Here is a 26,287-nt window from a genome sequence, read left to right as displayed (position 1 = left end):
TTTGGATGGACCGGGTGTGTACAGGCCTTTCGCTATAGCAGCTAGTGTTTCGATCCATTCGTGAGCAGTCTGGCACATTCCGATCACCAGGACAGATATGTGGGTTAATCTCCAGAGCTGTTCAGTTCCCATTTTGTGATATGCATTTTCAGTCTTTTAAATGATTATAACATATGACGTATGTTAAATATTCTCGTTACTTTTAATGAGTAAAACTCTTACGGTAAGATGATGATACAGACATGCAACAAAAACATAGTATAGATTTTTTTATTTTTTTTTTTAGTATTCAATTCCATGTCACAGTCTTTGGTTTCCATGTTACGAAGGTAATTAACTTTGAAATCCTAGTAATTTACTGAACGTAGACAAAAATTCTTTCTCTGCAGGCGAAGAATATACATGAAACCACTATCTTTATTAATGAAATCAATGCCGTGTATGGATAAAATGTATCTTGCAGTTAAGTAAAGAAATATCACCTTCGTAACATGGTGTGTGTTAGTGTGTAAGTGGGTGTCGTTGTGTGTGTGTGTGTGTGTGTGTGTGTGTGTGTGTGTGTTTATTGTGTGTGTGTGTGTGTGTGTGTGTGTGTGTGTGTGTGTGTGTGAGTGTGTGTGTGTCAGTGTGTTTGTCAGTGTTCCGCCGCCGGGCCGTGTGCGCCAATGTGTGTGGGTGGGTGTGTGTGTGTTTGTGTGTATGTGACTGTGCATGTGTGACAGTGTTTATGCGCGTGTATATGTATGTGTGTGTGTGTATGTGTGTGTGTGTGTGTGTGTGTGTGTGTGTGTGTGTTTTGATAAGCTTCTTCGGCAGTTCACTGAATAATGCTCAGTCTCTCAACCCGAAACAGCTAAATCTAAAGCATATTTGCATTAGTCTGACTTGCACACTAAGTTGTATCATGTTATATGGGGCTTTTTACAGTGATTCGTGAAGGCCGCTTCACTGGTCCATATTGGACCATTTGTGATTTTGTCTGTATTTAATTTTTGCTGAAGGTCTATCATAGCTATTTCACTCTAATTGGGCCTAATGGTTAAACTAAGAGAGAAGGACTACCAACCAAAAAAATGAAACTTCTTCGCAAGAAAACAAGCTAGTTATCAGCAATAAACAAAAAGTGGTCCATATTAGGGGCCCTTTCCCTAGTTCAGCAATGTTACAACTGAAACGCTTGTTTCGTTTCGTTTCGTTTTTGATCCAACATTACTATTCCGGGCTAAATTCCGCTGCTTACTTCTATTGCGAGAAATATGTACACTCATATTCATTGCTGCTGATTAAAACGTCATGAAATAGAGGAAAGCTGAAATATTGACTTATTTAGCCGAAATTATTGCGCACGTTATTTTTTTGATGCCGTCAAATATTGTAAATACAAAATTGCAGGAGCGCGAAAGAACAAAAATGGCGTCCGCTCCAAGCTTTGACGAGCCTTGGTACATCTCTCTTTTGGGATTAGCTGAGAATTTCCGGACATCTAATCCTCCAAACATACGCCTATGTATTCATTGTCTACAGTCGATTTTCAACTTTAGTCCACCGCCTCACATTGAGGCCAGAACGCACCTTCAGCTAGGAAATATTCTAATGACCCACACAAAAAACATCGATCTTGCAAGATCGCACCTGGAAAAGGCGGTAGGTTTGACCAGTTTTCGAGTGTTTTTGGAGAAAACTTAGTATCAAATGGAGCGTATTAGGTAGAGTGTGTCATTCTGTTCAGTTAGTGATCTACAGTTTTATTATAAAGTAATTTGCACATTCCTTATAACTGATAGGCCTACATGTAATCTTTCAAAATTGTCTTTCTCTGTTGCAGTGGACGATCCCATCTGCTGTATCCTTATTGGTCTTGATAAAGGCATTGTCAGGTGATTGATCAAGGCTGATGATGACAATTGAAAACTGTATGTGTTGAACGCATGGCCAGTATGTTACGTTTCCAGTTTTGTATAATCTCCCTACAGCTGAGAGTGAGAATGAGATAGAGGCAGCTTGGAAGATTCGTTGTTAACAGGAACAGTAACACTAAGGTTGGGTTCAAGAATCAAGCAGTCCATCTGTAGAGCATAATTCAAAAGTCAGGGGAGGACGATGCTTGACAGTGTGTGGGCGGAGGGATGGGTGAGGAGTCTCTGTACTAGTAGTCACTGCTATTTAGGCATTTTGCGCAATAACAATTCGAAACAATTAACAATAACATCCAACGTGAATAGTTGTAACTTAAGTTATAATTGTATAATTCAAGAATGAAATGGGTGCTGTAATAATTTGTTACACTGAATAAGTATAGTAGTCCAGCTGAAACCTTGACCCATTGAAACAGATCACCAATACAGATGATGTGCGGTTCGAGTCTGCGAGTAATTTGTCACATCTGTATGAGAAGCAGGTAAGGAGTATGTTTTAGTTGAACTGTGTATCACTGTCTGGCTATGAGTATGAGAAAATGTGATTATTCTAGCTATGTAATGGTCTGTCCATTTGTGTCAATGTACCAAATCAAGGAGATAAAGAAAATATAATTTAAATACAGTGATGGTGTTAATTGTTATTGTTATTTTCTATTATTGTTGCTTTTTTTTCTTTTTCATTCGCATGGTCATTGTTTTGCAGTTCCTGCTAATGCTATTGGCTATCTGTAACTGCTCAACCCTGCTATGGTTACTTTTGGCCCTCCTGCATAATGCTCCTTGGCAAAACTAGAGTTACACCAGTTTTATCTTTGGCTCCATGGCGTTATTCTACTGTGGAATTACTGGGATGACACCGCAACATTATTTCTTCATCTATGAGGGATGTTGCTACAAATTCATACCTATAGGACAAATGTCCTAGCTCTTCAGCATCAATAGGACATTTGACCGCTTTCAGAAATTTCAATAGGACGTCAGAATTTTTTCATTTTCAAGAATGACGCTCGCCGTGTTCCGCCCCCCCCCCCCCCCCCCCCCCCCCGCCTGTTTTTGACCCTAATGTAGCACAGGATGCCGTTGAATAGCCAAACGTGTTCAGCTTTTGTTGAACTTTGGCAGGCTTTATTTTTATTTTTCAGTGGCATAACTCAGTGCGCTTTGTCAAAATGTCTTGAACTGAAAGCAAAAGCAGACGCAAGACTTAGTCAGTGTGAGTTGTCTCCCTTACTCCTAACTTTAATGTGCTGCAAACGGGTGTCACCCAAACGCAAGATCCGCACTGCATAACTTCAGTGCACCTGTATGCGAGAGTGCTTGGTCGCTTTTTGAAAATGTGTATCTTGAAAGGAACATTAACGAATATCGCGCTGTCCAAAGGAATTGAGTTATTATCGGACAATGCCAGCGCTCAGTTGAAAACGATAGGACATCTGACCGCCATGCGGCTATGTGAATCGGACATTTGAGCCTCTTAAACGGTCTATGTCTGATGTCCGACGCCTAATGACATCCCTGCATCTATTCTATCTAACTTCATTCGAAATGTTCAGGGATCACAATGTTGGTCTTCAGTTTCTTAGAAGAAGAGCAAGATTAATACGCACTCCACACACAACCCATGTAAAAGTGAACCGATAATTTGTTTAAATTTGTTTTTTACCATCTATTTTCCGTTTCTAACTATAATTTAATATTTATAAATTATAATTAATATGTCATTATATTCCACTCTGTATCGCAAGTAACACATGTTTCCTTTACTGACATCTACTGATCTAGTTCAAAGCATTTTCGGTTTCCCTCTTCTTTCATTCTTTGTTGTTGTTCTGCCAGTGCAAGGCTGCACTCGAATACATGCCCCCAAAATAAATTATTTCGAGATAAATAAGCATAGCATTGAAATCCAAAATCTGATTCCAATAGCAAAACCATGCAGAGAGAAGCCTCACGTTCATAAAGTGGTGTGGACATTGAAATTATAATGGGCTAGCCGGTATTATCTACTGCCCTTATTTTTCTTCTTCATTGAAATTGAATGGATTTTTTCAGGGCCAGATACAGGTGGCCAAGCCAATTTTACGTCAAGCCATTGAAATGTCTCTACATGCACCCTACTGGCACTGTAGACTGCTGTTTCAGCTCGCTGTAAGTTTTGATATATCATTTCTCTTCCTTGTTCGTTATTGTTTCTGAATGTTGTCGTAGCAAAACAAAAGCTCAGGAGTATCTAAAGACCTCTTGTTCGCTGCTTACTAGATTTCACCTTTTTAATTTTAGTGCATGTTTTTTCCTAGTAAGTTTATGATAAATGTATAAATACATGTTAAATGAGTCTTTTTGAAAAATCTCAGCAACAAAAGGCATCAAGTATAGAGCGTTGTTTGTTATGTCAGACACTGTCATGTGTGACTGTGAGTGTTATTATATGTTATAACAGTAGTGCATACATGTGTTTTCTTGTGTTCCTGTAGCAAATCCATGCATCAGAAAAGGACTTTGTGTCAGCCAAAAGTCTGCTATCAGTGGGAGCTGACTTTGCTGCTGCTGCTCGGTCTGACTACACACGTCTTCTCTTCTTGCTGAGCAAGGGAATGGTTAGTCAACCCCAGCATGTCGTAAGAGGCGACTAACGGATTCTGTTTCTCCTTTTACCCTTGTTAAGTGTTTCTTGTATAGAATATAGTCAATTTTTGTAAAGATTTTAGTCAAGCAGTATGTAAGAAATGTTAAGTCCTTTGTACTGGAAACTTGCATTCTCCCAGTAAGGTAATATATTGTACTATGTTGCAAGCCCCTGGAGCAAATTTTTGATTAGTGCTTTTGTGAACAAGAAACAATTGACAAGTGGCTCTATCTATCCCCTCTTTCCCCGTCACGATATAACCTTCGTGATTGAAAACGACGTTAAACACCAAAGAAAGAAAGAAAGAAAGTTGAGCAGTAGGTAGTATTTTGTTGTGTAACATTTTGCTTTTCCTGTATTTTTGCAGTTGGCTTTGATAGAGCGGGATATGCCGACTGTGTCAGAGTGTATGAGTGTGGCGAGCGGTCTGATTGAGCATTTCAATGGCCCTGTGACCCACAAAGAGTCGCTCAGAGTCTTCTTCCTTGTCTTGCAAGTCTGTCACTTTCTCATGGCGGGACAGGTGAGCTGTTAACTTTGACCTGGTTCTGTCAATGTTTGCTTTTAACCTTTTTCAGAATTTAGACTTTTTTTCGGATGAAAAAAATTAAAAAAACATGATATTTTCCAAATTTACCGTATTTTCAAAGCCTTCGAGATCATTATTGAGATCCCAAGACTGCACAATTTTGCATCAATTTTTAAAAACATTCTAAGGTGGCATTTTTACAATTTCATGTTCCCGTGTCTCAAAGTTAGACGGCTGTGTTAAGTAAGATTGTTAATCAACAACTTTTGTGTATTAATCAGGTTAAGAGCGTGAAGCCTGTGCTGAAGCAACTGCAGCAGAGTATTCAGACCATCACCCAGATGCACACAGAGGATGGTAAGAACGTTGCAGTATTAACAGCATCGCAACCATTTTTCTCGTTTCAAAGTGGCGTAAGCCTCAGGGGTGCTTAAAAAAAAGACAGCCCGCTTGCCAGTGGTGACTGAGAGTGAAAGATATCACTTTTCTGACAGACAACATATTTTTGCATTCTGGATTAGGACTTTCACACTCCGCCAAGTCACACACTTTCTTTCAGCACATTTTGCAAAGCTTTTGCATTTCGGTTAGTGTCAGACTTTATTCTGCATTTTCTTCTATTATTCTCTTTGGTACATTTCCAATGGAGAATTGTATCTAAGTCTTTAGCTGATGGACTGGTCAAAATTCTGCTGAACGAGTGAATCAGAGACCTTTTCGCTGGTGCGGGTTGGAAGTGTGCTTTTTCAGCACCCCTGTGACCTCCCATGCTTCCCTCTCACAATCTCTTTGACTTTGAGTTCAGTATACTACCCAGGCTGCAAAGTGTGCAAGGCATGATCTGTCCCTTACTTGACAGTCAGAATTAGCCATAGGGTTGTCATCTACAATATCTGTGTTTGTGTTTGTTTTGTGTTTAACACAATATGCTTGTCTTGAGTTCCTCTCTTCTGTTTCTACCCATATATATTTCAAATCATGTGGAGTCTTTTTTTTAAATGTTTTTGAATTTGAATTTATTTCATAGAGTTAGTGTGATAATGATATGTAATGCAGTGGACTTTGAGTGTTTGTTTTTAAATGTTTTTTTATGGTTTTTTTTTTTAAAGCATGCAAGTTTGGTTTGATGCTTCTACTTTGTCATTTGTGTCTCAATGACGTGTAAAAAGAATTACCGATACAAATGAACATTCTGACATTTCTTTTTTCACAAACAAGGACTTCTTTCAGGTGACAGCTAAAACAGCGTAGATATCTTGTTTTGTTTGTTGTTTGATTTGTTGTTTACTCCTTTATTTGTCAGCTTTTATGAAGTTACAATTATTGTTGTGCATTTTATCACCTTTTCTAGGAGAAACTCTGTTTGAGGAGGGTGAGTGTGACAGGTTTGGATAGTGGACAAGTCTTTTCGTTTCATGAAATTCTTCTTGGTGGACCTCTCTTCTGTCTGAACTTCTCCTGACACTTCGGAAGTAAATTTTAACATCATGTAGACACAACTACCCGGTAAAAGTGGAGAAACCAAAGAAAACCAGAACTTCGCTGAAGAGAGTGGGCTTATTACAATTTTTTTTTTTTTTTTTCATCATAGTTTGCAGTGGGCCAGACTGATTTTAAAAGATTACACATGGTAGAAATGATATTGCTGTGCGCAGACAGCTTAAACTGAAAAAATTTCTTTGAATGTTTTGATAAATCAGGCATGGGAATTGTCCGCCGAATTTTTTTTTTGTTCCGCCGAAAAAGCAAAAGTGTCCGCCGAAAAAATAAAGGGGGGAGGCACACAAAAAAAGCACCGGTTACTTTTGCCTTTGCGCAAAAGCCCGCGAAAACTTTCCGTACTTTGTTCCCGCACTGCTACCACCCGCCTCAGTTACTTGAACTTTTATGTTTGAAAGTAAACCAGATTGCACAGATTGTGTTACAAGTTACATTTTCCTGTTTGTCTCAACAGATCAATTTTTTTTTAAATTTAAACCATATAATACATGTATATATTTTTTTTCTTCAAAAAAGCAAAAATTGGTACAGTACTAAAAACTCTGATTCTAAAAACAGAATTTAATGGCAAACTTGGAGCTCAGATGACACCAGATTGCACCATCTGGGTTCTTGGGAGAATTTTTTTTTCCGGGGGGAGAATTTTTTTCCCCCGGACCCCCCTAGTAAGGCTAGGCGCTTCGCGCCGTCGACTTGACGCTTCGCGTCTTCAGTTATAAATTTTCAGCCTTTTTTACAATTTTCAATTCCCATGCCTGATAAATGTGGATCAAATTTTTTTATTTACAAGTTCTTAATGATTGAGACTGATAGAGAAAATATCGCAAGAGTAGCTCTACATTCCGAGTATCTCATAATCATATTTAACATATTTTCAGAGACTCCCATGTGAATTTTTTTTCTGGTTTGTTTCTGTATGCTTTTATTAATGATGATCCTTTAGATAGTGGTACATAAATGTAATCCACATAAATGATATTTGAGAGACTTTTAATCTGTAGTAACTTCTGTCACTTTGTCTGCTTCTGTTGCTATTTCTCTAAGTTGTACAGTTCTATTCCCCCTTTTTACATTTAGTCAAGGTTTTGACTAAATGTTTTAACATAGAGGGGGGAATCGAGACTAGGGTCGTGGTGTATGTGTGTCTGTGTGTGTGTGTGTAGAGCGATTCAGAGTAAACTACTGGACCGATCTTTATGAAATTTTTCATGAGAGTTCATGGGTATGATATTCCCAGACTTTTTTTTCATTTTTTCGATAAATGTCTTTGATGACGTCATATCCGGCATTTTGTAAAAGTTGAGGCGGTACTGTCACACCCTCATTTTTTAATCAAATTGATCGACATTTTGGCCAAGCAATCTTCGACGAAGGCCGGACTTTAGGATTGCATTTCAGCTTGGAGGCTTAAAAATTAATTAATGACTTTGGTCATTAAAAATCTGAAAATTGTAATTAAAATTATTTTTTTATAAAACGATCCAAAATTACGTTTATCGTATTCTTCATCATTTTCTGATTCCAAAAATATATAAGTATGTTATATTCGGATTAAAATCATGCTCTGAAAATTAAAAATATAAAAATTATGATTAAAATTAAATTTCCTAAATCGATTTAAAAACAATTTCATCTTATTCCTTGTCCGTTCCTGATTCCAAAAACATATAGATATGATATGTTTGGATTAAAAACACATTCAGAGAGTTAAAAAGAATAGAGATATAGAAAAGCGTGCTATCCTCCTCAGCGCAACCGCTACCGCGCTTTTCTGGATTGTTAATTTCACTGCCTTTGCCACGAGCGGTGGACAGACGATGCTACGAGTGTACGGTCTTGCGGAAAAAATGCAATGCGTTCAGTTTCATTCTGTGAGTTCGACTGAGCTTGACTAAATGTTGTATTTTCGCCTTACGCGACTTGTTTTATATTATATAAATGTTTGTTGTGTTTCTTGAGTTTTTTTCATATTCTTTTCGTAGTTTTTGTTTCTTTGTTAATGTTATTACTTTCATTTCTTTTTAAAAATCGTTTAATTAATTTTGTATCATCACTTCAGTGTTCTAATTCTAGAACTAGATAATGAGTGTGTCATTGATATTGTATTCATAATAGCATGCACTAGAGGTAAAACCATTGTAATGTGCACTCGGGAAACAGCTTTATTTTCATTGGCACCTGTTTTAGAATCCTAGCAGTCTGTTTGATAATAGAAATACTGTTTGATAATAGAAATACGTTGAGTTAATATTTGCCTGAGTGTATGGAGACTTTGAATTGGGAGAGGGAGGTGAGGATGTATGTACAGAGGGTGCCATAAGTATTGCATACTCAAGCCCAAGGGCGGAAAACTGCATAATCACATTTGGAATGTCGCACAAAACAGCACTTTGTCAAAAGGCTTCCATGGTGACACTTCTTCCCAGAGATTTACAACGATTGTCTGTCAATTTTTCACTGCATGCTTGGGAGTTTAGAAAGTGGCCAGGAACGGTAAAAAGTTGACAGTTGGGTAGAAAGAACTTAGTGGACAGGCAAGAAAAGCTAAATATTGTCATTCACGGATATCAACTGTGTCTGGAGAAACCAAGGCAATATTTTGTTATATATATTTAACCATCTGAGTTGCAAAAGAGAGCGAAAAACAATCCTTGTTTTAGTAAGTCCTCGGTAAAATTTTCATTCACCCATGTAGACTTAATTATGAATTTGGCCTGTGTGACCTATTAAAAAATTAATGATCAGGTTTTTATTGACCCTTGTCTAATTTAAAAGTTATTGTGGGGTCATGCTTAGCTTAAAAAAAAAGGGGGGAAAATATTTTATGCAAATTAGGTTTGCTGTTTACTTGTTTTGCCAAAACCAGTAAGTGCTGTCTCAGTTGACAGCTTTTGGCCAGTCATGGTGAAGACTGATCCAGCATGTTCAGTGAATGTTTTCCTATCACGTTCAGCGACTTTTAAACAAATTGAAATGTTGTTTTGCCTTCAGTATCTTTGTCACTTTAAAAAGCTGCCCTTGTGTCCTGGATTTGTGGTTCATTATGCATGTTGTACAGTGAAATTAGATGTGAGTTTCTCTTGTTGTTGTGATGGTTGTTGCATATGCGCATGGAAAGGTCACTGTGTGTGATGGGAGGTGATGTTAGTGATACATGTAGAATGTTGTGATATTGTCCCTCTGGGATTATAGTTTAAAGCCATATGTACTCGATGACTATACACGCTAATTGCTTTACCAACAGCTGGAGACATGCTAAATTAAGTTCCCTGCAAAATATTGTGGTCTAGGACCCCTTCAATGTTGAGATATGTTAATTTTCATTTTGATCTGGATCGTCCTATTTATAGATTTGCCAACAGAGGTAGCGTTGACGCAAGGGAAATAACTCCGCGTCTTTGTTTACATCCATAGTTTTTGAGACTCTAAAACAAGCTGTAATGCATGTATATGGTCCGCGCATGGCGACATATCGTCATTACATGGTCTTATGGTGCGTTTGACATCGATTATGGGCAAACTACACTTTGTAAACACGGGAGCGCGTACATATGCCTTTAAGGGGAGTGCAGATTTTAGTGACATTAACTGTTTATTGTCATGATTGTTTTGTGGATAAATGGCAGTTGAGTGTATGTCTTCTTTGTTTGTTTCTTTCTTGTTTTTCTGAGTGTGCGCTTTGTTGTTATTTTTGTTTTGGCTACACTCAGAAATCTTTCTGTTGAAAAACAAAATCAAAGGAGCATTATGTGTGCATCTGTTCCTGAGGCTAATTCTTGATGTGTGCATGAAAGTCTAGGGCAATGCACTGTGTAAAATTAGATTTTAGATTAAATTTTCCTGCAGTCTTCTTATTTTTTTTTATTTTTTATTATTTACTATTGCGATGAGTTTGTGATGTTTTCCTGTTGACCACTAGATGTGCACAGAATCTGCAGTCTTTTTGATTCTATTTAGCAACAAAACTGAATTGTGGTTTTTTTTCTGTGACCAGAGCCTCCAGTGGTAACTGGCAATCCTGTGGACCAGTTCCAGTGGCTGCCCAAAGAACACATGTGTGTTCTTGTGTATCTGGTTAGGAGTGCTTCCTTACTTCCTTCATCAATTCATGTTGTTGAATCTGAAACTCAAACGTGTCACCTTCTTAGGTTTCGGCACACACTTACTTTCATTGGCAGCATTGAAGCATGGTTTAGATGGTTAGAATATAGAAGTATGATTCAAAATCTAAAACAGATTAAAAAAAACCAGAAGTATAAATCTATGATTTCTAAAACAGATAAAAATAAAAAAACAGAAGTATGAATCTATGATTAAGTTTTCAGAAAACTGAGCAGTATCGGGTGAGGGCAGGGATAATGTGAAAGAGAGTTTGTTGCCATCCTCTTTGTCTTCCTCTTTGTCTTCCTGGGTGGTTTAGGGTCAGAAACTGCGTCTTCAGCCTCCCTCAGAATGTTATAGTAGTTTGGGAGGCTGAAGACGCAGTTTCTGACTTCAAATTTGATGCTAGAGATTGACAAGCAATGCATTTTTTTTATACACTCAGTGATTTTGATTAATCTTCGACATGTCCGAACCTACTAGAATTTCTCCTGAAAGTCAAGATTATTCTGTGGAGTTTTAACTGACCTGGCTTGCTGGCGTTTGTGAAGACATGGAAATGATCTGTCTTTGAAGTTGTGAGCGAGTTATGGGATGTGCTAATTAATATTGATAACGGTTTTCTCTGTTGGTGGTTACCGAGATGATCAGTTGGAGAAATTGAGGTATGCATGTTTTTAGACAAATTTTAAGCCTGTGATCGTTACAGGTTTAAAAAAAAAAATAAAAAAAATCTGTTGTTAAAAGATTGTCAAAGATGATAAATTGAAAAAGATTGAGTGATGATGCATGTTGTAAGACAAGTTCTAAGCCAGTTATGTGATTGTTTTTTGCTGTTACAGGTTACAGTTATGCACTCTATGCAAGCAGGCTACATGGACAAGGCACAGAAGTACACAGACAAGGCCCTCATGCAGATAGAAAAGTTGAAAAGTGAGTCACATTCATGGCTTTGTGTTGGATGCCATGGTCAGCAATGGGGCATTTTAAGCAGTGGGTTACCATGTTCAACATTGTGGTGCACTTTCAGTAATGTGAAATTATTTGAGTAATCTGCAGATTCCTACACATTTTGTGACAATGTGATGAAACTAGACTTGTGGTTTTGGAATGACAGCAGCACATAACAGGAAAACTAAGTTTGCATTATTATCTTTGAGCTTCAGAGCTCATCTGTCTGCTTCAGAGAATGTCTTGAAGTGTGTAATGAACAAAGTGTTTTATTGATTGAGATGCTTGTATTTGCAGTGTTGGACACGCACCCGTTGCTGTTGACGTTTCAGCTGATGCTGTTGGAACACATCATCATGTGCAGACTTATCATGGGCCACAAGTCTGTCGCCATTCAAGAGGTTGAACTTTTATTGTTTGCTGTGGTTTACTTGTGTGGTTTGTTTTGTTGTTGTGGTTGCAATTGCTGGTACATTTTTATGCCCCTAAAAAGTACAGCAGTCCCTCTCATGAACGGACACCCTTGGGCCATAGCAAAACTGTCTGTACATTGCAGGTGTGCGGTCACGGGAGGGGTGACCACACCACCCCCTCCCCCATACACTCACACAGAGACACACAAACAACAGGATTGAGTCTATGCTGATCACTTCTTGTGGCTACTAAACAATAACAATAAACTCCTAATACTTCTTTAAACGTTTTGTAAAAATGATTTGTATGAAAAGTGTTGAAAAGAAATAAATCCTCAAGGCAGTGAACACACTCACCATGCACTGACATACGAAAGCAGCCACACAAACACAGCACAGAGGAGCGTGTGCAGATACTTTGCAAGAATAAGCTTGAAAACCAGTTTGAATAAATAGCAGCAGATAGAGCTGCATGTCATAATCATGTAATTTATTTTCTTCTTGTCTGGCTTTATTGACTGCATGCCGATCATGTGGCATGGCAGTGACTTTTCACTCTTCAGTCGGAAATACACTGTACATAACACAGCTCCCACTCTCCCTCACTAATGCCTACCCCAAGCCGTGACAACTGATGCTTGAAAATTGTGTGGAAGAGTACACCTCTCTATTTCTCTCCAATGCTCTTCCTGCTGACATGCAGTGACACGGGACACCCCACAGAGTTTAGCCAGCTACCCCTCCACCCCCACCCCCCCCCCCTCACTCTCTCACTCCCTCCAGCCATGTACTGTTTGGGGCTGTGGCCAGAGAGGCCAGCTGCACTGTTCACTCAGAGCAAAACCAGTTGACTGTGTCGTAACTTTTGACAAAGCAAGACAACTGAAGGGTTCACAGATTAGGCAACCGACTCACTGGTCAAGGCTGAGGGGAAACAAGAGTATCTTGTCAATGAAAGAGGTTACACACAGACACACGATGCTGAGAACAGTGGCCGGTTTTTCACTCTCTTTCGCTCAGGACCTTCATCGACTGTGGTTTCTGTTGTTTACGTCCAACAGACAAGAATAAAGAGCACAATGCAGTTTCATGTTGGCATCTTCGCATGTACTCCACTCCTGACCAAAACTACCCCCCCTCCTGATGGGTACACGTGCACTCAAGTTATCAGTGACTGTCATCACGCCATTGCGGCTGTGATCTTTGTACTAAGAGCCGGACTGCTCTGTTATCGATTTTGTTGTGGTGAAAATTTGACGATGATCTGTCTATTGGAGGTATAACCTGCTGTTGGGACCGAAAATGAGTGTCCGCATCCACGTTTTGCAGGTGTCCGTTTAAGGGGGGGCAAATATAGAAGGAAAACACTCCGTGCCGAGCAAATGTGTCCGTACATGTCAGGTGTCCGCTCACGCCGGGGGCTGTACATTGCAGGGACTGCTGTAGTTATGACACGTTCATTAGTACCGGCGTCACTGGTTCTTTCTTCTTTGTTTAATATAATTTATACTGAATATCTTTTGCATTTATAGCTTGATGCTATTCCGCCGAAAGAAATAGATGCCACCGCTGCTTGTTTTATTTTAGATGCTCATGGATTTATTATGAGTTATTTCTAATATGCTGACTTAGCAAATGATAACTAGACATGTCGAGAAAAAAGATATCAAGCATGAGCCTTTTAGGCGAATGCTGATATCGTTTGTGAGACATGTCTGTTATCATTTGCTAACAGTCAGCATATTAGAAATAACAGTTTTATTACCGTTTAATTCGACCAAAAGAAATTTCGAAGCAACCCCGCGAATTAGACAGAACAGCCTGCAATGGGAACTTGAGCGCTTCTACCTGATTATGCCTGTCAGTCAAAGAATTCTCGTGACCTGAGTCAGCCAATCAGAGTAACACACCTGACGTGATGAATATTCACAGGTCAAATGCCTTTGACACACAACAATCTCACAAGATAAACCATGTTGAACATGCGTTTCGGTTGCTTCGCTTTTTCTCGTTGAACAGAGAGCGACAGATTTAGAACCGACTCCAGACGGATGGGAAATGACGTAAAGATACATTTGATGTAAAGCGAGTGGCGCAATTTCACTTGATTTTTCCGAACTTTGATCATTATTTTAGATTTCAAGTGAGCGGTCGGCAATGCACACTCAGACGATGGGCGGTGCCTTGCTGTTCCGTTACGCACCCTTGGTCTTTTGGACGTCCATCAGTCCGCATACAAGAAAAATCATAGCACAGAAACCGCTCTTCTTTACGTAACTGACAAGCTGCTGACCAGTGCTGACAACAAGGAAGTGTCTGTGCTCGCACTCTTGGACCTCTCGGCGGCATTTGACACCATCGACCACGACGTCCTCCTAAAGAGACTACAGTTCACGTTTGGAATTGCCGACAAAGCCTTCCAGTGGTTCGTGTCATATCTCTCTGAACGCTTTCAAAGAGTACAAATAGGTCAAAAAGAATCATCCCCTGTTCCCCTGAAGCACGGAGTACCTCAGGGCTCTGTTCTAGGCCCGGTTCTGTTTACACTATACACACAGGACCTATCTGACGTCATCTCGAGGCATGGCTGCGAACACCACAAGTATGCCGACGACACCCAAATAGAGGATTCTGCTCCCCCCAGTGATTTTCCAAAAGTGGTTAAAAACACTGAGCGCTGCATTGAGTCAGTTAAAGACTGGATGATAGACAATAAACTTAAGCTGAATGACTCAAAAACTGAGGTGATGCTGTCAGGCTCAAGGCATGCTTTAAATCAGATTGACTGTACTTCCCTGACAATAGGCGACACTCAGATTGTCTCCCAAACCGCTGTTAAGGACCTAGGCGTGTACCTGGACTCTGCTCTGACAATGCAAAAACACATTAGTTTTGTTTGTAAATGTGCCTTTTTTGAGTTGCGCAAGATTTCCTCTGTCAGATCATTCCTGACACTCCAAGCCACTATTCAACTTGTCTCCTCTCTGATCCTGAGTCGACTTGACTACTGCAACTCATTGCTTGCCGGCCTCCCCACTGAAGAACTTGATCGCTTACAGAGAGTCCAGAACAGTGCTGCTAGGCTCATTCTGCAGAAGTCTAAGAAAGACCATGTCACTCCCCTACTTACCACCCTTCACTGGCTTCCTATGAAGTATAGAATCGAGTACAAGCTGGCTCTGTTAGGGTACCGCTGTTTTGAGAAATCACTTCCCCCCTATTTGTCCCATTCCCTCAGTATCTACGAGCCATCCCGTTCTCTCAGATCCTCCTCTGAAAAACTCCTTCGCATCCCCAAAACCAGGACCAAGACCTTTGGTGAAAGAACCTTTAGGTACCAGATTCCGACCGTCTGGAACTCGCTTCCAAGTTCTATCCGTGACTCCAGCAGCCTTTCCTCCTTCAAAACACAACTCAAAACATACCTGTTTCGTAAAGCCTTTGCTTAGCCTGAGTAGACTCTCCACAACTCTATTCTGTTTTGGAACTCTCTACCCTGTATGTGCTTTATGGTCTATTTGTCAATGGTATCTTTGTGTGTGCGCGTGCGTGCGTGCGTGTGTGTGTGTGTGTGTGTGTGTGTGTGTGTTTACTTTTAACATTGTACGCTAAGTTTTGCTTAGTGCTTGGGATCTTGGTGTTATGTCTCAGTTAAATGTATGCTTTGTATGCTTGTTGATTTGTGCTAGTTTAGTCTATAATGAATTTGTAAGGCGCCTGGAGCCAATTGATGGGACTCGCGCTATAGAAAAGTTATTTATTAGTATTATTATTATTATTACCCACCGACAAAACTCGCTTTTTGGTATTTTTTTAGATAAAGAGAGTATTACCTGACAGCATTTGAAGTGTCATTCTTTAGAATAAATCACTCTGATATTGTTGAATTACATTTTTACTTTGTCTTGTTAATTTTTAGCGTGATAAACTCCCCCCGCGGGTTAGGGGGAAGAATTTACCCGATGCTCCCCAGCATGTCGTAGGAGGCGACTAATGGATTCTGTTTCTCTTTTTACTTTTGTTAAGTGTTTCTTGTATAGAGTGTGGTCAATTTTTGTAAGGATTTTGGTCAGGCAGTATGTGAGAGATGTTAAGTCCTTTGTACTGGAAACTTGCATTCTCCCAGTAGGGTAATACATTGTACTACGTTGCAAGCCCCTGGAGCAAATTTTTGATTAGTGCTTTTGTGAACAAGAAACAATTGACAAGTGGCTCTATCCCATCTCCCCCCTTTCCCCGTCGCGACATAACCTTCGTGGTTGAAAACGACGTTAAACACCAAATAAAGAAAGAAAAGTAAAGCGTAATAAACAAAAAGGGTCCCTGCCTGAACGTTATAACATTTAGAGGGTCACCTAGAATCCGTCCTGATTGGTCAAAAAGCCATATGGGGCACTGAATTGGTAATAATATGTCAGAACAATACTCCGTCAATAGGCTGCAGACAGTTAACATTGTTCCCTGCGTGACTAGCAACACTTCTGCATGATTTGAACGCAGTCATGGTGCAAACATTCTGATGAGCCTTACTGCTTACCAGGCTTTTTTTTCCTGAGGGTACTTGATCAAGTTCATTAATTCTAGAGCATTGTCCCTAGTGCATAAAATCAGTTCTTGTTGAAGGAGTTCTAATTTGATTGATTTTGTCAGTAAAAAAATCTTTTTTTCAATTGCCAAGAACAGAAAATTCAGTCTTTTGAAACTGTGGCAGGGAGTTCGTATTACCTTCGAAGCCTGGTTTTGTGAAGAATGGCTCTTTACTTTTGGTGTTCCAACTCTCGGCATATCGACTTACTAAGTTTGTGCGTGTTTGTTGTGCAGATATTTCAAGCGTGCCATGTGTGTCAGCACCAGCCGCGTCTTTTCGCCATGCATAGTGCTCAGATTCACACGCTCATCGTAAGTTTTGTTCGTTCTGTCGCTTCTTCATTGATGTCTTTTCGTTATAATGTTCTACCTCTGAGTCTCAAAGGTAATGCCGAAAATTGTGCAGAAAGCTGCTCTGTGATAAAAAGTGTTCCATTTAAATTCAGTTGGCTGAGTCTCAGAATAACTGGAATTGGATTGGAGTGTTTTTGAAGGTGTGTCTGTTACCTTAAATTTCCTCTATCACTAAATGAGCATGGCTGTGCTGTGACCTGTGTACAGTCCAGGTAGCATATAGCTGCTGTGTTTGATTTCAGTATAAAAGTTTCAGAAAATTCCAAGAGGTTAATTTGTTCAGTGGTTCGTACTTGTTTTGGGGGTGGTTTTTGACTCACATGCGAAGCAAAAGTGAGTCTATGTACTCACCCGAGTCGTCCGTCCGTCCGTCCGTCCCGGCGTCCGTCCGGAAAACTTTAACGTTGGATATTTCTTGGACACTATTCAGTCTATCAGTACCAAATTTGGCAAGATGGTGTATGATGACAAGGCCCCAAAAAACATACATAGCATCTTGACCTTGCGTCAAGGTCGCAGGGGCCATAAATGTTGTCTAAAAAACAGCTATTTTTCACATTTTTCCCATTTTCTCTGAAGTTTTTGAGATTTAATACCTCACCTATATATGATATATAGGGCAAAGTAAGCCCCATCTTTTGATACCAGTTTGGTTTACCTTGCTTCAAGGTCAAGGTCACAGGAGCTCTTCAAAGTTGGATTGTATACATATTTTGAAGTGACCTTGACCCTGAACTATGGAAGATAACTGTTTCAAACTTAAAAATTATGTGGGGCACATGTTATGCTTTCATCATGAGACACATTTGGTCACATATGATCATGGTCAAGGTCACTTTGACCCTTATGAAATGTGACCAAAATAAGGTAGTGAACCACTAAAAGTGACCATATCTCATGGTAGAAAGAGCCAACAAGTACCATTGTACTTACTATGTCTTGAATTAACAGCTTTGTGTTGCATGACCTTGGATGACCTTGACCTTGGGTCAAGGTCACATGTATTTTGGTAGGAAAAATGTGTAAAGCAGTTCTTAGTGTATGATGTCATTGCTAGGTTTAGCTGAAGGTCAAGGTCATGTAAAGGTCAAGCATGTGAGTCGTATGGGCTTTGCCCTTCTTGTTGTGTGTGCTGTTGCATACTCAACTCAACTCAACTCAACTCAAATTTTATTGGCTTCAATTTCCACATAGAAGAATTTGTCTTGCGCTTGGGATTAAGACATAGGCAGAAAGTAAGAGTATAACATATAAAAACAGCATTCATACTTCACTGAAGTGACTGACACTTTCTTTTATGTGGAGACAGTTTATGAAACAGAGTGGTTCGGGTGATTTTGTTACTTGATTATTTACCTGATGAAGCTTTTATAAGCGAAAATTTGTATTATTGTGCTGTCCTTGTATCGGTGAGTACAGAATTCATTTGTTTTTTTACTTTAATTATTTATTTAAAAAGTGGTGTATCTGTGACGATATGCAGTGAATGTTTTGCAGGGTCTATATGCAATGTCCATGAACTGTATGGAGGCAGCAGAAGCACAGTTCAAAACTGCCCTGGAGGCAAATAAGGTGAGAGCACACAGTATTTGGGATCCTTTTTTTTCAGTCAAAGATGGTTTTCCTGTATTTCGTCTTTTTTAATTTTAGCCTGTAATTTTTAAAATGCCGGTATTGTAATGCTTTAAAGTTTTACTGACTTTTAAAGCAGTAAGTCAAAGTGTGACATTAGAGAATGTTCTGCTACTTTGAGGTTTTGTAATGTTTTGTTCTTTCTATTTTTCGCACGTTGTGTGTGTTTCAAACAAGTTTACAGCGGGCTGTGATGATAGGGCTGGGACTCTTTACTTTGACACGTGTAACTTGCATCTACAGACAAGTATAATCTACCTGTACTGATGTGCCGTATACCTGTTCTGAGAGGTGTCAGTATCTTGTAGGATCAGATTTTGTTCACCTTCTTATTTTCCTGTTCAGGTAAAGCATCTTGTAAATAGATCAGAACACAAAAGATCTGTCCTGGCTTTTAATTGCAATAAGAACAGGCATGGGAATTGTCCGCCATAAGGCAAATTTCCGCCAAATTTGTTTTTGTTCCACCGAGAAAGCAAAAGTGTCCGCCGAAAAAATAAACAGGGGAGGCAAAAATGGTTCTGAAAACTGAATTTAATGGCAAACTTAGAGCTCAGATGACAGCAAATTGCACAATTTGGGTTCTTTGGAGAACATTTTTTCCGGGGGGGCATGATGCCCCCGGACCCCCTAGTCGCTTCGCGCCGTCAACTTTGATATTACTTACAAAATTTCAGCCTTTTTTTACTTTTTTCAATTCCCATGCCTGAAGAACCATGTAAGCTGTAGAGTGTTAATAGGTGTCCAAGCAGAAGCATGCACTTATCCCATGTAATAGCCCAGACAGATCTGTTGTGGTTTACACAAGGAGGAAGGAAATTTTAACCCGAAATGTTAGCTGTTGAGCGTTGTTGAAAATTGTGTGGTGTTGCTTACCTGCTGCCTGTGTTGCAGAGCTCCGAGAGCGACTTGTCCAGCTTCATCAACCTCAACCTGGCTATCGTCTACCTGCGTATGAACCGACAGAACGACCTTATGCGACTGGTGGAGTTCATTGAACCAGAATCTTTTCACTCACAGTCAGTTCGTTTGTGATATATCTTGCCATTTTAACCCGGATGTTTCTTCAGACATATACATACTCGGGGACGTGCGTATGCACAAAGAAAGTTGCTGAACCTATATTCTTCTATCTACAGCATGGTTTCTGTTGGTATTAGGGCACATGTACATGTAAGCAGCTCTGCCTTAAAAGCAAGCAAGATCAGTGTTGTCTCGTCAGCTTTGGGGATGGATGGATGGATATTTGTAAAAAACAAAACAAAAAAACAATGTTAACAAAAACAACATTTCACGTAATCAAAACAAAAGCCTATAAACAATACAACAACAGCTTTGGGGAATGGGAAAGAAGGGGAGTAGGCAGCAACAATGACCAAGGGCCATGTGTGTGTGTTGAATTTTGATTGATCTGGTGTGGAATACTGGGATGGGTAAGTTAATTGTTTTTAAATACTTGCCAGCAACTTTTCATAATTTTGATGTTCTTGCGAGGTTTTTTTGTTGACAATGGCGTGAGTGTAACCTGAATTGTAAGGGATTTCTTTTGCATGTACTTAGTTGAATAAAACACTACATATTGTCATTTTGTGTCGCCAGCTCTCACAGTCTGAAGGCAGCAGCGTTCTTTGTCAAGGGATTGCAGTCTTTCTTCCAAGCAAACTACTCAGATGCCAAGTAAGTAAAGCATGAGTTTTTGCAGTGAGAACTCTTACACCTTACGCTCTTTTCTCTGCAGTGAAGGGAGGTAAGGCAAACGCTGTGACGGGAGCACATGTTGTTTTTATGGACTTCCAACAAATATTTCCAGTTGTGGAAAGATTTTTGCTGGCGTAATGGCCTGAAAATATTGTCACCATAGGGTAGTTTCTTGAACAGCTTTTAAGTGATTTGTTCTGTATATTTTAAAGTGTTTATGGTTTCTTGTTTTTGTTGTTTACAGGCGCTTCCTCAGGGAGACATTAAAAATGGCAAACGCAGAAGACGTCAATCGGTTGACATCGTGTTCTCTGGTTCTTCTGGGGCATATTTTCCTCTCCCTTGGAAACAACCAGGTTTGTGGAAAGAGACAAAATTATTTTTATTTTTGTTTATATTGTTTTGAAAAATAAAAATAAATGTGAAGTGAAATTTGGCTTTTTGCCCAATCCCCACACTCTTGTGAAACGACTCATGACTTGAGATTGTAGGCTGATGTTTTGGAGTGTGTGTGAGTGTGCGTTTTCATGCATTTGTGTCTGCCTGTGTTTGTATCTGCCTCTGTGTGTGTGTGTTTGTCTGTGCAGGAGGGCAATGAAGCTCTAGGCTGATGATTTGTTCTGTTTCTGTAATTGTAGAGTGTGCGTCTATGTGTTCATGCATTCGTGTCTGCCTGTGTTTGTATCTGCCTCTGTGTGTATGTTTGTGTTTGTCTGTGCAGGAGGGCAATGAAGCTCTAGGCTGATGTTTTGTTCTGTTTCTGTAATTGTGGAGTGTGCGTCTATGTTTTCATGCATTCGTGTCTGCCTGTGTTTGTATCTGCCTCTGTGTGTATGTTTGTGTTTGTCTGTGCAGGAGGGCAATGAAGCTCTAGGCTGATGTTTTGTTCTGTTTCTGTAATTGTGCAGTATGCGTGTGTGTTTTTATGTCTGCGTGTGTTTGTATCTGCCTCTATATGCATGTTTGCGTGTGTGTGTGTGCAGGAGGCAATGAACCTGGTGACGCCAGCCATGCAGCTGGCGGGTAAGATCCCCGACGTACACGTTCAGCTGTGGGCCTCCTCCCTCCTCAAAGGTAACGAACCCTGTCACAACTGTGTGTTTATTTTACCCGCTTTGAGTGGGACAGAATCAGCACATGATCTGAGTTGCGTAAATGAGGCCTGAGAACAACACTGCATGATAGGTCATTTGACGGGTACAGCGTACAAGCAGTGGGTCACTTTGAAATCGTTGGGCCAGTCTGTTCCATTCTTTAATGGCATGTTAACAAATTAATGGGTCACTTGACCAACTTCTTTTCTGGTCATGACTGGTCATTTGAAATGTTAGTGCCTGAGTGGGTGATGACTTGATGTCTGATGTACATCAAGTCATCACCCACTCAGGCGATTTTGATGTTTTTGAGCCTTAGACTAAGTAAATCATTCTCCATGAGATATATTCTCTAAAATACGATGGACAATACATGATTTAACATTCTTTTTATCTTTCTATCCATAGCAGGTACAAACATAAACATTCATCAGTTTTGGCCTTCTGCTGCAAAGCTGTCTGAAATGGGTTACACCAAAATTCTGTGACACCTCCAAAATGCACAGATGGAGATAGTTTGTGGCACCATTTTGGGTTTGCGCAAACAATGTCTTTGGGTACAGAGTATTAGGGAAGATGCAACCACAGTGTCTGCATCAAACATAGGACAAGTAGACGTTGTGAATGTGATACCAGACAGGATGTTTAGGACCTCTATCAGTGGAATACATGTGTGAATGGTCAACTCTCCCAAGAGAACCATAATGAAGAGAGAGAGGAAAAGAGTACATTCTATGAGCTTCCCCCTCGCTCCTGAATGCCAGAACCAAAGTGAACTGTACTGGTTGTGGTTTTTATATTTAGTCAAGTTTTGACTAAATATTTTAACATCGAGGGGGAATCGAAACGAGGGTCGTGGTGTATGTGCGTGTGTGTGTGTGTCTGTGTCTGTGTGTGTGTGTGTGTGTGTGTGTGTAGAGCGATTCAGACTAAACTACTGGACCGATCTTTATGAAATTTGACATGAGAGTTCCTGGGTATGAAATCCCCGAACGTTTTTTTCATTTTTTTGATAAATGTCTTTGATGACGTCATATCCGGCTTTTCGTGAAAGTTGAGGCGGCACTGTCACGCCCTCATTTTTCAACCAAATTGGTTGAAATTTTGGTCAAGTAATCTTCGACGAAGCCCGGACTTCGGTATTGCATTTCAGCTTGGTGGCTTAAAAATTAATTAATGAATTTGGTCATTAAAAATCTGAAAATTGTAAAAAAAATTAAAAATTTATAAAACGATCCAAATTTACGTTTATCTTATTCTCCATCATTTGTTGATTCCAAAAACATATAAATATGTTATATTCGGATTAAAAACAAGCTCTGAAAATTAAATATATAAAAATTATTATCAAAATTATTTTTTCGAAATCAATTTAAAAACACTTTCATCTTATTCCTTGTCGGTTCCTGATTCCAAAAACATATAGATATGATATGTTTGGATTAAAAACACGCTCAGAAAGTTAAAACAAAGAGAGGTACAGAAAAGCGTGCTATCCTTCTTAGCGCAACTACCTACCCCGCTCTTCTTGTCACTTTCACTGCCTTTGCCATGAGCGGTGGACTGACGATGCTACGAGTATACGGTCTTGCTGAAAAATGGCATTGCGTTCAGTTTCATTCTGTGAGTTCGACAGCTACTTGACTAAATATTGTATTTTCGCCTTACGCGACTTGTTTTGCTTATTGATGGCATTATTTGGGGCATTTTCATTCTTCTTTCTTCTTATTTCTTTTGAACTAGTAAAACACTTATCTCTGGTAGTTCTTCACGACTTCAGGAAAGCAATGGGGAGGCAAATGAGTATGGCAGATGCTGAATTTCTGAATTCTTTCCTGTGTGTGTTTCAGACTTGTACCGACTTGTTGGCGACACAGTGAATGAAGCAGAGGGCTACCGAATGCACACTACATTCTCCCAGTCGTTGTTAAAAGATCATTTTCAGTCGTCGCAGCTACAAGAACATGGGCTTATTCAGGTACTGTTGTTATTGTCAGTTTTCAATCAGCTTCCCCGACTTTTTCAGAGACTTATTCACACAAATGTTTGCCAGCTTCTGTTCTCAGTGATGCTTTGCGTTTTGTTTCTTGTCTTTTTGTGGGTGTGTGTCCAGTCCATTTGGTGAATCAGAGACATCCGTGATAGTTTGATGTTCGGATAGAAAAAAAGATCTGTTAGCTCTAGACTATATTAACAGGAGAAGAGGTCTTTATAGAGCTTCACAAATAAGAAATAACCTGCATTTCTGGACATTTATTCTGTTTGGACGTAAGGTGATGTAGCTTATTTGCTAGCTCTTTGTCAATGCCGATTTGGAAAAAAGTGGTTGAGTTAAAGGTTGGTATGAAAGCTTTAATTTTTTTAAGTGTTGGTGTGGTTGGTGCTTGATTTCAAATTAAGATTGAAACGCTGCTTCATTTCACTTTGTTGTGTGGGTACTGTGCAGTGGACGAGCGGGCCCTGTCCTTTCCACCTGAACACGTCAGGCGGTGCCAGCAACATGTTGTGACACAGCCAGCCAGCCAGCCAGTGAGGTGCCTCACACGTGAAGTAACAGAGACTAGCAGGACATGGTGTCCGCCTGCATCAGGGAGATGCCACATTGAAAGGCAGCAGCTCATCTCTCAGAGTGCATAGCGTCTCCCCCCCCCCCCCCCCCTCCCACCCTCCCATGATGGTGAAGACATTTCCGCTCGCAGGGATCTATGTGTGAGATGATGGCATCACACCCCCTAGTTTTGGAGAGACTTGTGAGTGAACACTGACACTTGTTTGCAGCAATACCTGACACTGAGCGAGTTGTGGACAAAGCAGCCCGGCTGTCTGGAGAGGAAAGGCTGTGCAGGATTCATACTAGTGGCCTGCAGTGTGCTAAGCAATGTGCTGCTCCGCTCTAGTGTCAAAGGACTCAAAACCACCCAAGCTGACATAAAGCAAGCATAGTCCACTCACCACCCCCCTCAGTTCCCTCGGCAGCTTAGGATACTGTGACATTAATTCACTGTTCTGTGTTGATTATTTACCTTTGTGTGCTGTTTTTATAGTGAACATTCAACCCAGCGCTGATGCTGATAAAACGTTGGAGCGCTTAAGGAATCGGATCAGGCTGGGCATGTTCCGGTAGTAAACATTTGCTGGTGAAGGCGTCAGTGAGACTTGTCAGTAAGCATCCAAGCAGCTGAAATGAGGCAGCTTACTACAGGATTGTGAAGAACAGAACGGACGACCTTGCCAGCACACAGAAGAGCCGCAGGAACACCAATATTATTTTCATCTGCGACGACTGTAGGATATGTGCTCCAAGAACACAATGCTTGACCAGACTGTGTGTGTGAACTGTGCGCATTCGTCCGGGATACTCTTCTTATTTCTACTCTCGTACCAGACTCTGCAGAGCTGTTGTGTTTTCCCCTTTGATTTCTGACTTGTTCATTGCCAGCTGCATGCCTTCGTTTTTGGAAATGTTAGGGAGTAAAACTGATGAGTGCAAACATCAAAATTCAAAACTGTATCAAGAAACACTCGAGGTTGTTGTTTTCGGTTTGACTTGTCACAGGAGAAGCAAGATGCGGGCCTGCAAGACTGCTCAGACTACCACCTAGGTCAAATCCTGAATGTTTTCTGGTGTCTCAAATTTGGCACAGCCCTGACACTAACTTTGTCGTAAAGTAAATTCCCAATAGCTTTTGTATGAGCTTCTAATGAAGCCACTAAATCTGAGACAAGCCAGCAGTGAAAGAGTGGAGATGAAAGGTACTTGCACAAAAGTAAGCGAAGCCACGTATATGCAACCACATTATTTGTGTCATACATTTGATCTTGAATTGTCGGCTAGCTCATTGGTTGTGATTTCAGCTTAGATTCTTCCATTGATGTTTCATCCCACCCGTCTTAATCTCTTTTGCCGAGTCAAGACTTGTCATAAAAAAATAAAGACAATGCATTTTCATTGTTGTGATGAATGCTATATTATTGAATTAAATTACTTGAGTTGGCATAATGCACACAAGAATGGTTGATTATTTTTGTTCACACATCTGCAATAATTTGTACAGCCAAAATTTGTATCGAGGTCTGGAAATCCTAAAATTATCGGACCCATGATCTACCTCACTTCAGTTTAACCCCTTCACTGCCCACCCCGTACTAGGTACGTGGTCCTTTTCGGTTTGTCGTACGCCCATAACCGTACCTAGTACGTGGGATTTGCGTCAGCAACATTTCAGGACATTTCTGAAAACTAAATGGGAGGTAACCACTGTCCAAGTACTTGTAGGGGTTCTAAACACAGTTCTTTCCCATAGAACGTTCGGATAAGTTAGTACCACGTGGTGAAAACTGTGTTAGAAATGTAGAACCGATCTATAGCATTCACAATGGCGGCTGAAAGTCGGACCTCAATTCGTAGACCTTTTTTCAAGCGATACAGTGTTCTGGAAGCTCTACAAGAAGTGATGTATGGATTACCACACAGAAGAATACTTTTATGGGCTGTAATGTGAGTACCTGATGTTTGACACAAGTTTTAGCAGTGTGGTTTTACATGCTGCAATGTGTGTGTGTGTGTGTGTGAAAAGTCCAGAAACTAATTTTTGACAAAAATGGTCATTATATCAATTTTTACTATAACAATCACAAACAAAGTCCAATGATCATGTCATCCTATAATAGCCAAGGGTATAAGTAAAACACATGCCAAAGATCTAAGAGATATCTCAATAAATGATTGAGCAGTGAACAGATTAGTGAACCTACCGAAGAAAGCGAAATTTTGCCCTGGCACACAGCAATTCCAAAATGCTGTTATACTGTGGCAGTGAAGGGGTTAAAGTGTTTTGAAAACTCCGGCATATGTTGGACAAATCAGGATTGTGTATTATTTA

The 26,287-nt window shown here is 40.0% G+C and overlaps 1 protein-coding gene across 2 annotated transcripts; it reads left to right on the top strand.

Moving 5' to 3' along the window:
• Positions 1–1,408: 1,408 nt before the first annotated feature.
• On the top strand, positions 1,409–24,064 carry LOC138973833 (MAU2 chromatid cohesion factor homolog). 2 transcript variants are annotated; one of them, XM_070346542.1, is made up of 19 exons: positions 1,409–1,644; positions 1,826–1,843; positions 2,333–2,398; positions 3,972–4,067; positions 4,394–4,516; positions 4,913–5,068; positions 5,356–5,431; positions 6,426–6,446; positions 10,569–10,648; positions 11,518–11,608; positions 11,924–12,027; positions 16,861–16,938; positions 18,478–18,552; positions 19,507–19,631; positions 20,212–20,289; positions 20,555–20,666; positions 21,294–21,384; positions 23,255–23,382; positions 23,851–24,064. In XM_070346542.1, exons 1-19 carry the CDS (start codon positions 1,411–1,413, stop codon positions 23,911–23,913), a joined length of 1,815 nt encoding a protein of 604 aa, XP_070202643.1. In that variant the 5' UTR covers positions 1,409–1,410; the 3' UTR covers positions 23,914–24,064. The 2 variants fall into 2 exon arrangements, with proteins under 2 accessions (XP_070202643.1, XP_070202650.1); XM_070346549.1 differs by lacking the exon at positions 6,426–6,446.
• Positions 24,065–26,287: the final 2,223 nt, after the last annotated feature.

The sequence above is a fragment of the Littorina saxatilis genome, linkage group LG1 (assembly GCF_037325665.1).
Source record: "Littorina saxatilis isolate snail1 linkage group LG1, US_GU_Lsax_2.0, whole genome shotgun sequence".
In the NCBI taxonomy this organism is placed as follows: domain Eukaryota; kingdom Metazoa; phylum Mollusca; class Gastropoda; order Littorinimorpha; family Littorinidae; genus Littorina; species Littorina saxatilis.
This window is presented reverse-complemented; position numbering and strand designations above follow the sequence as displayed.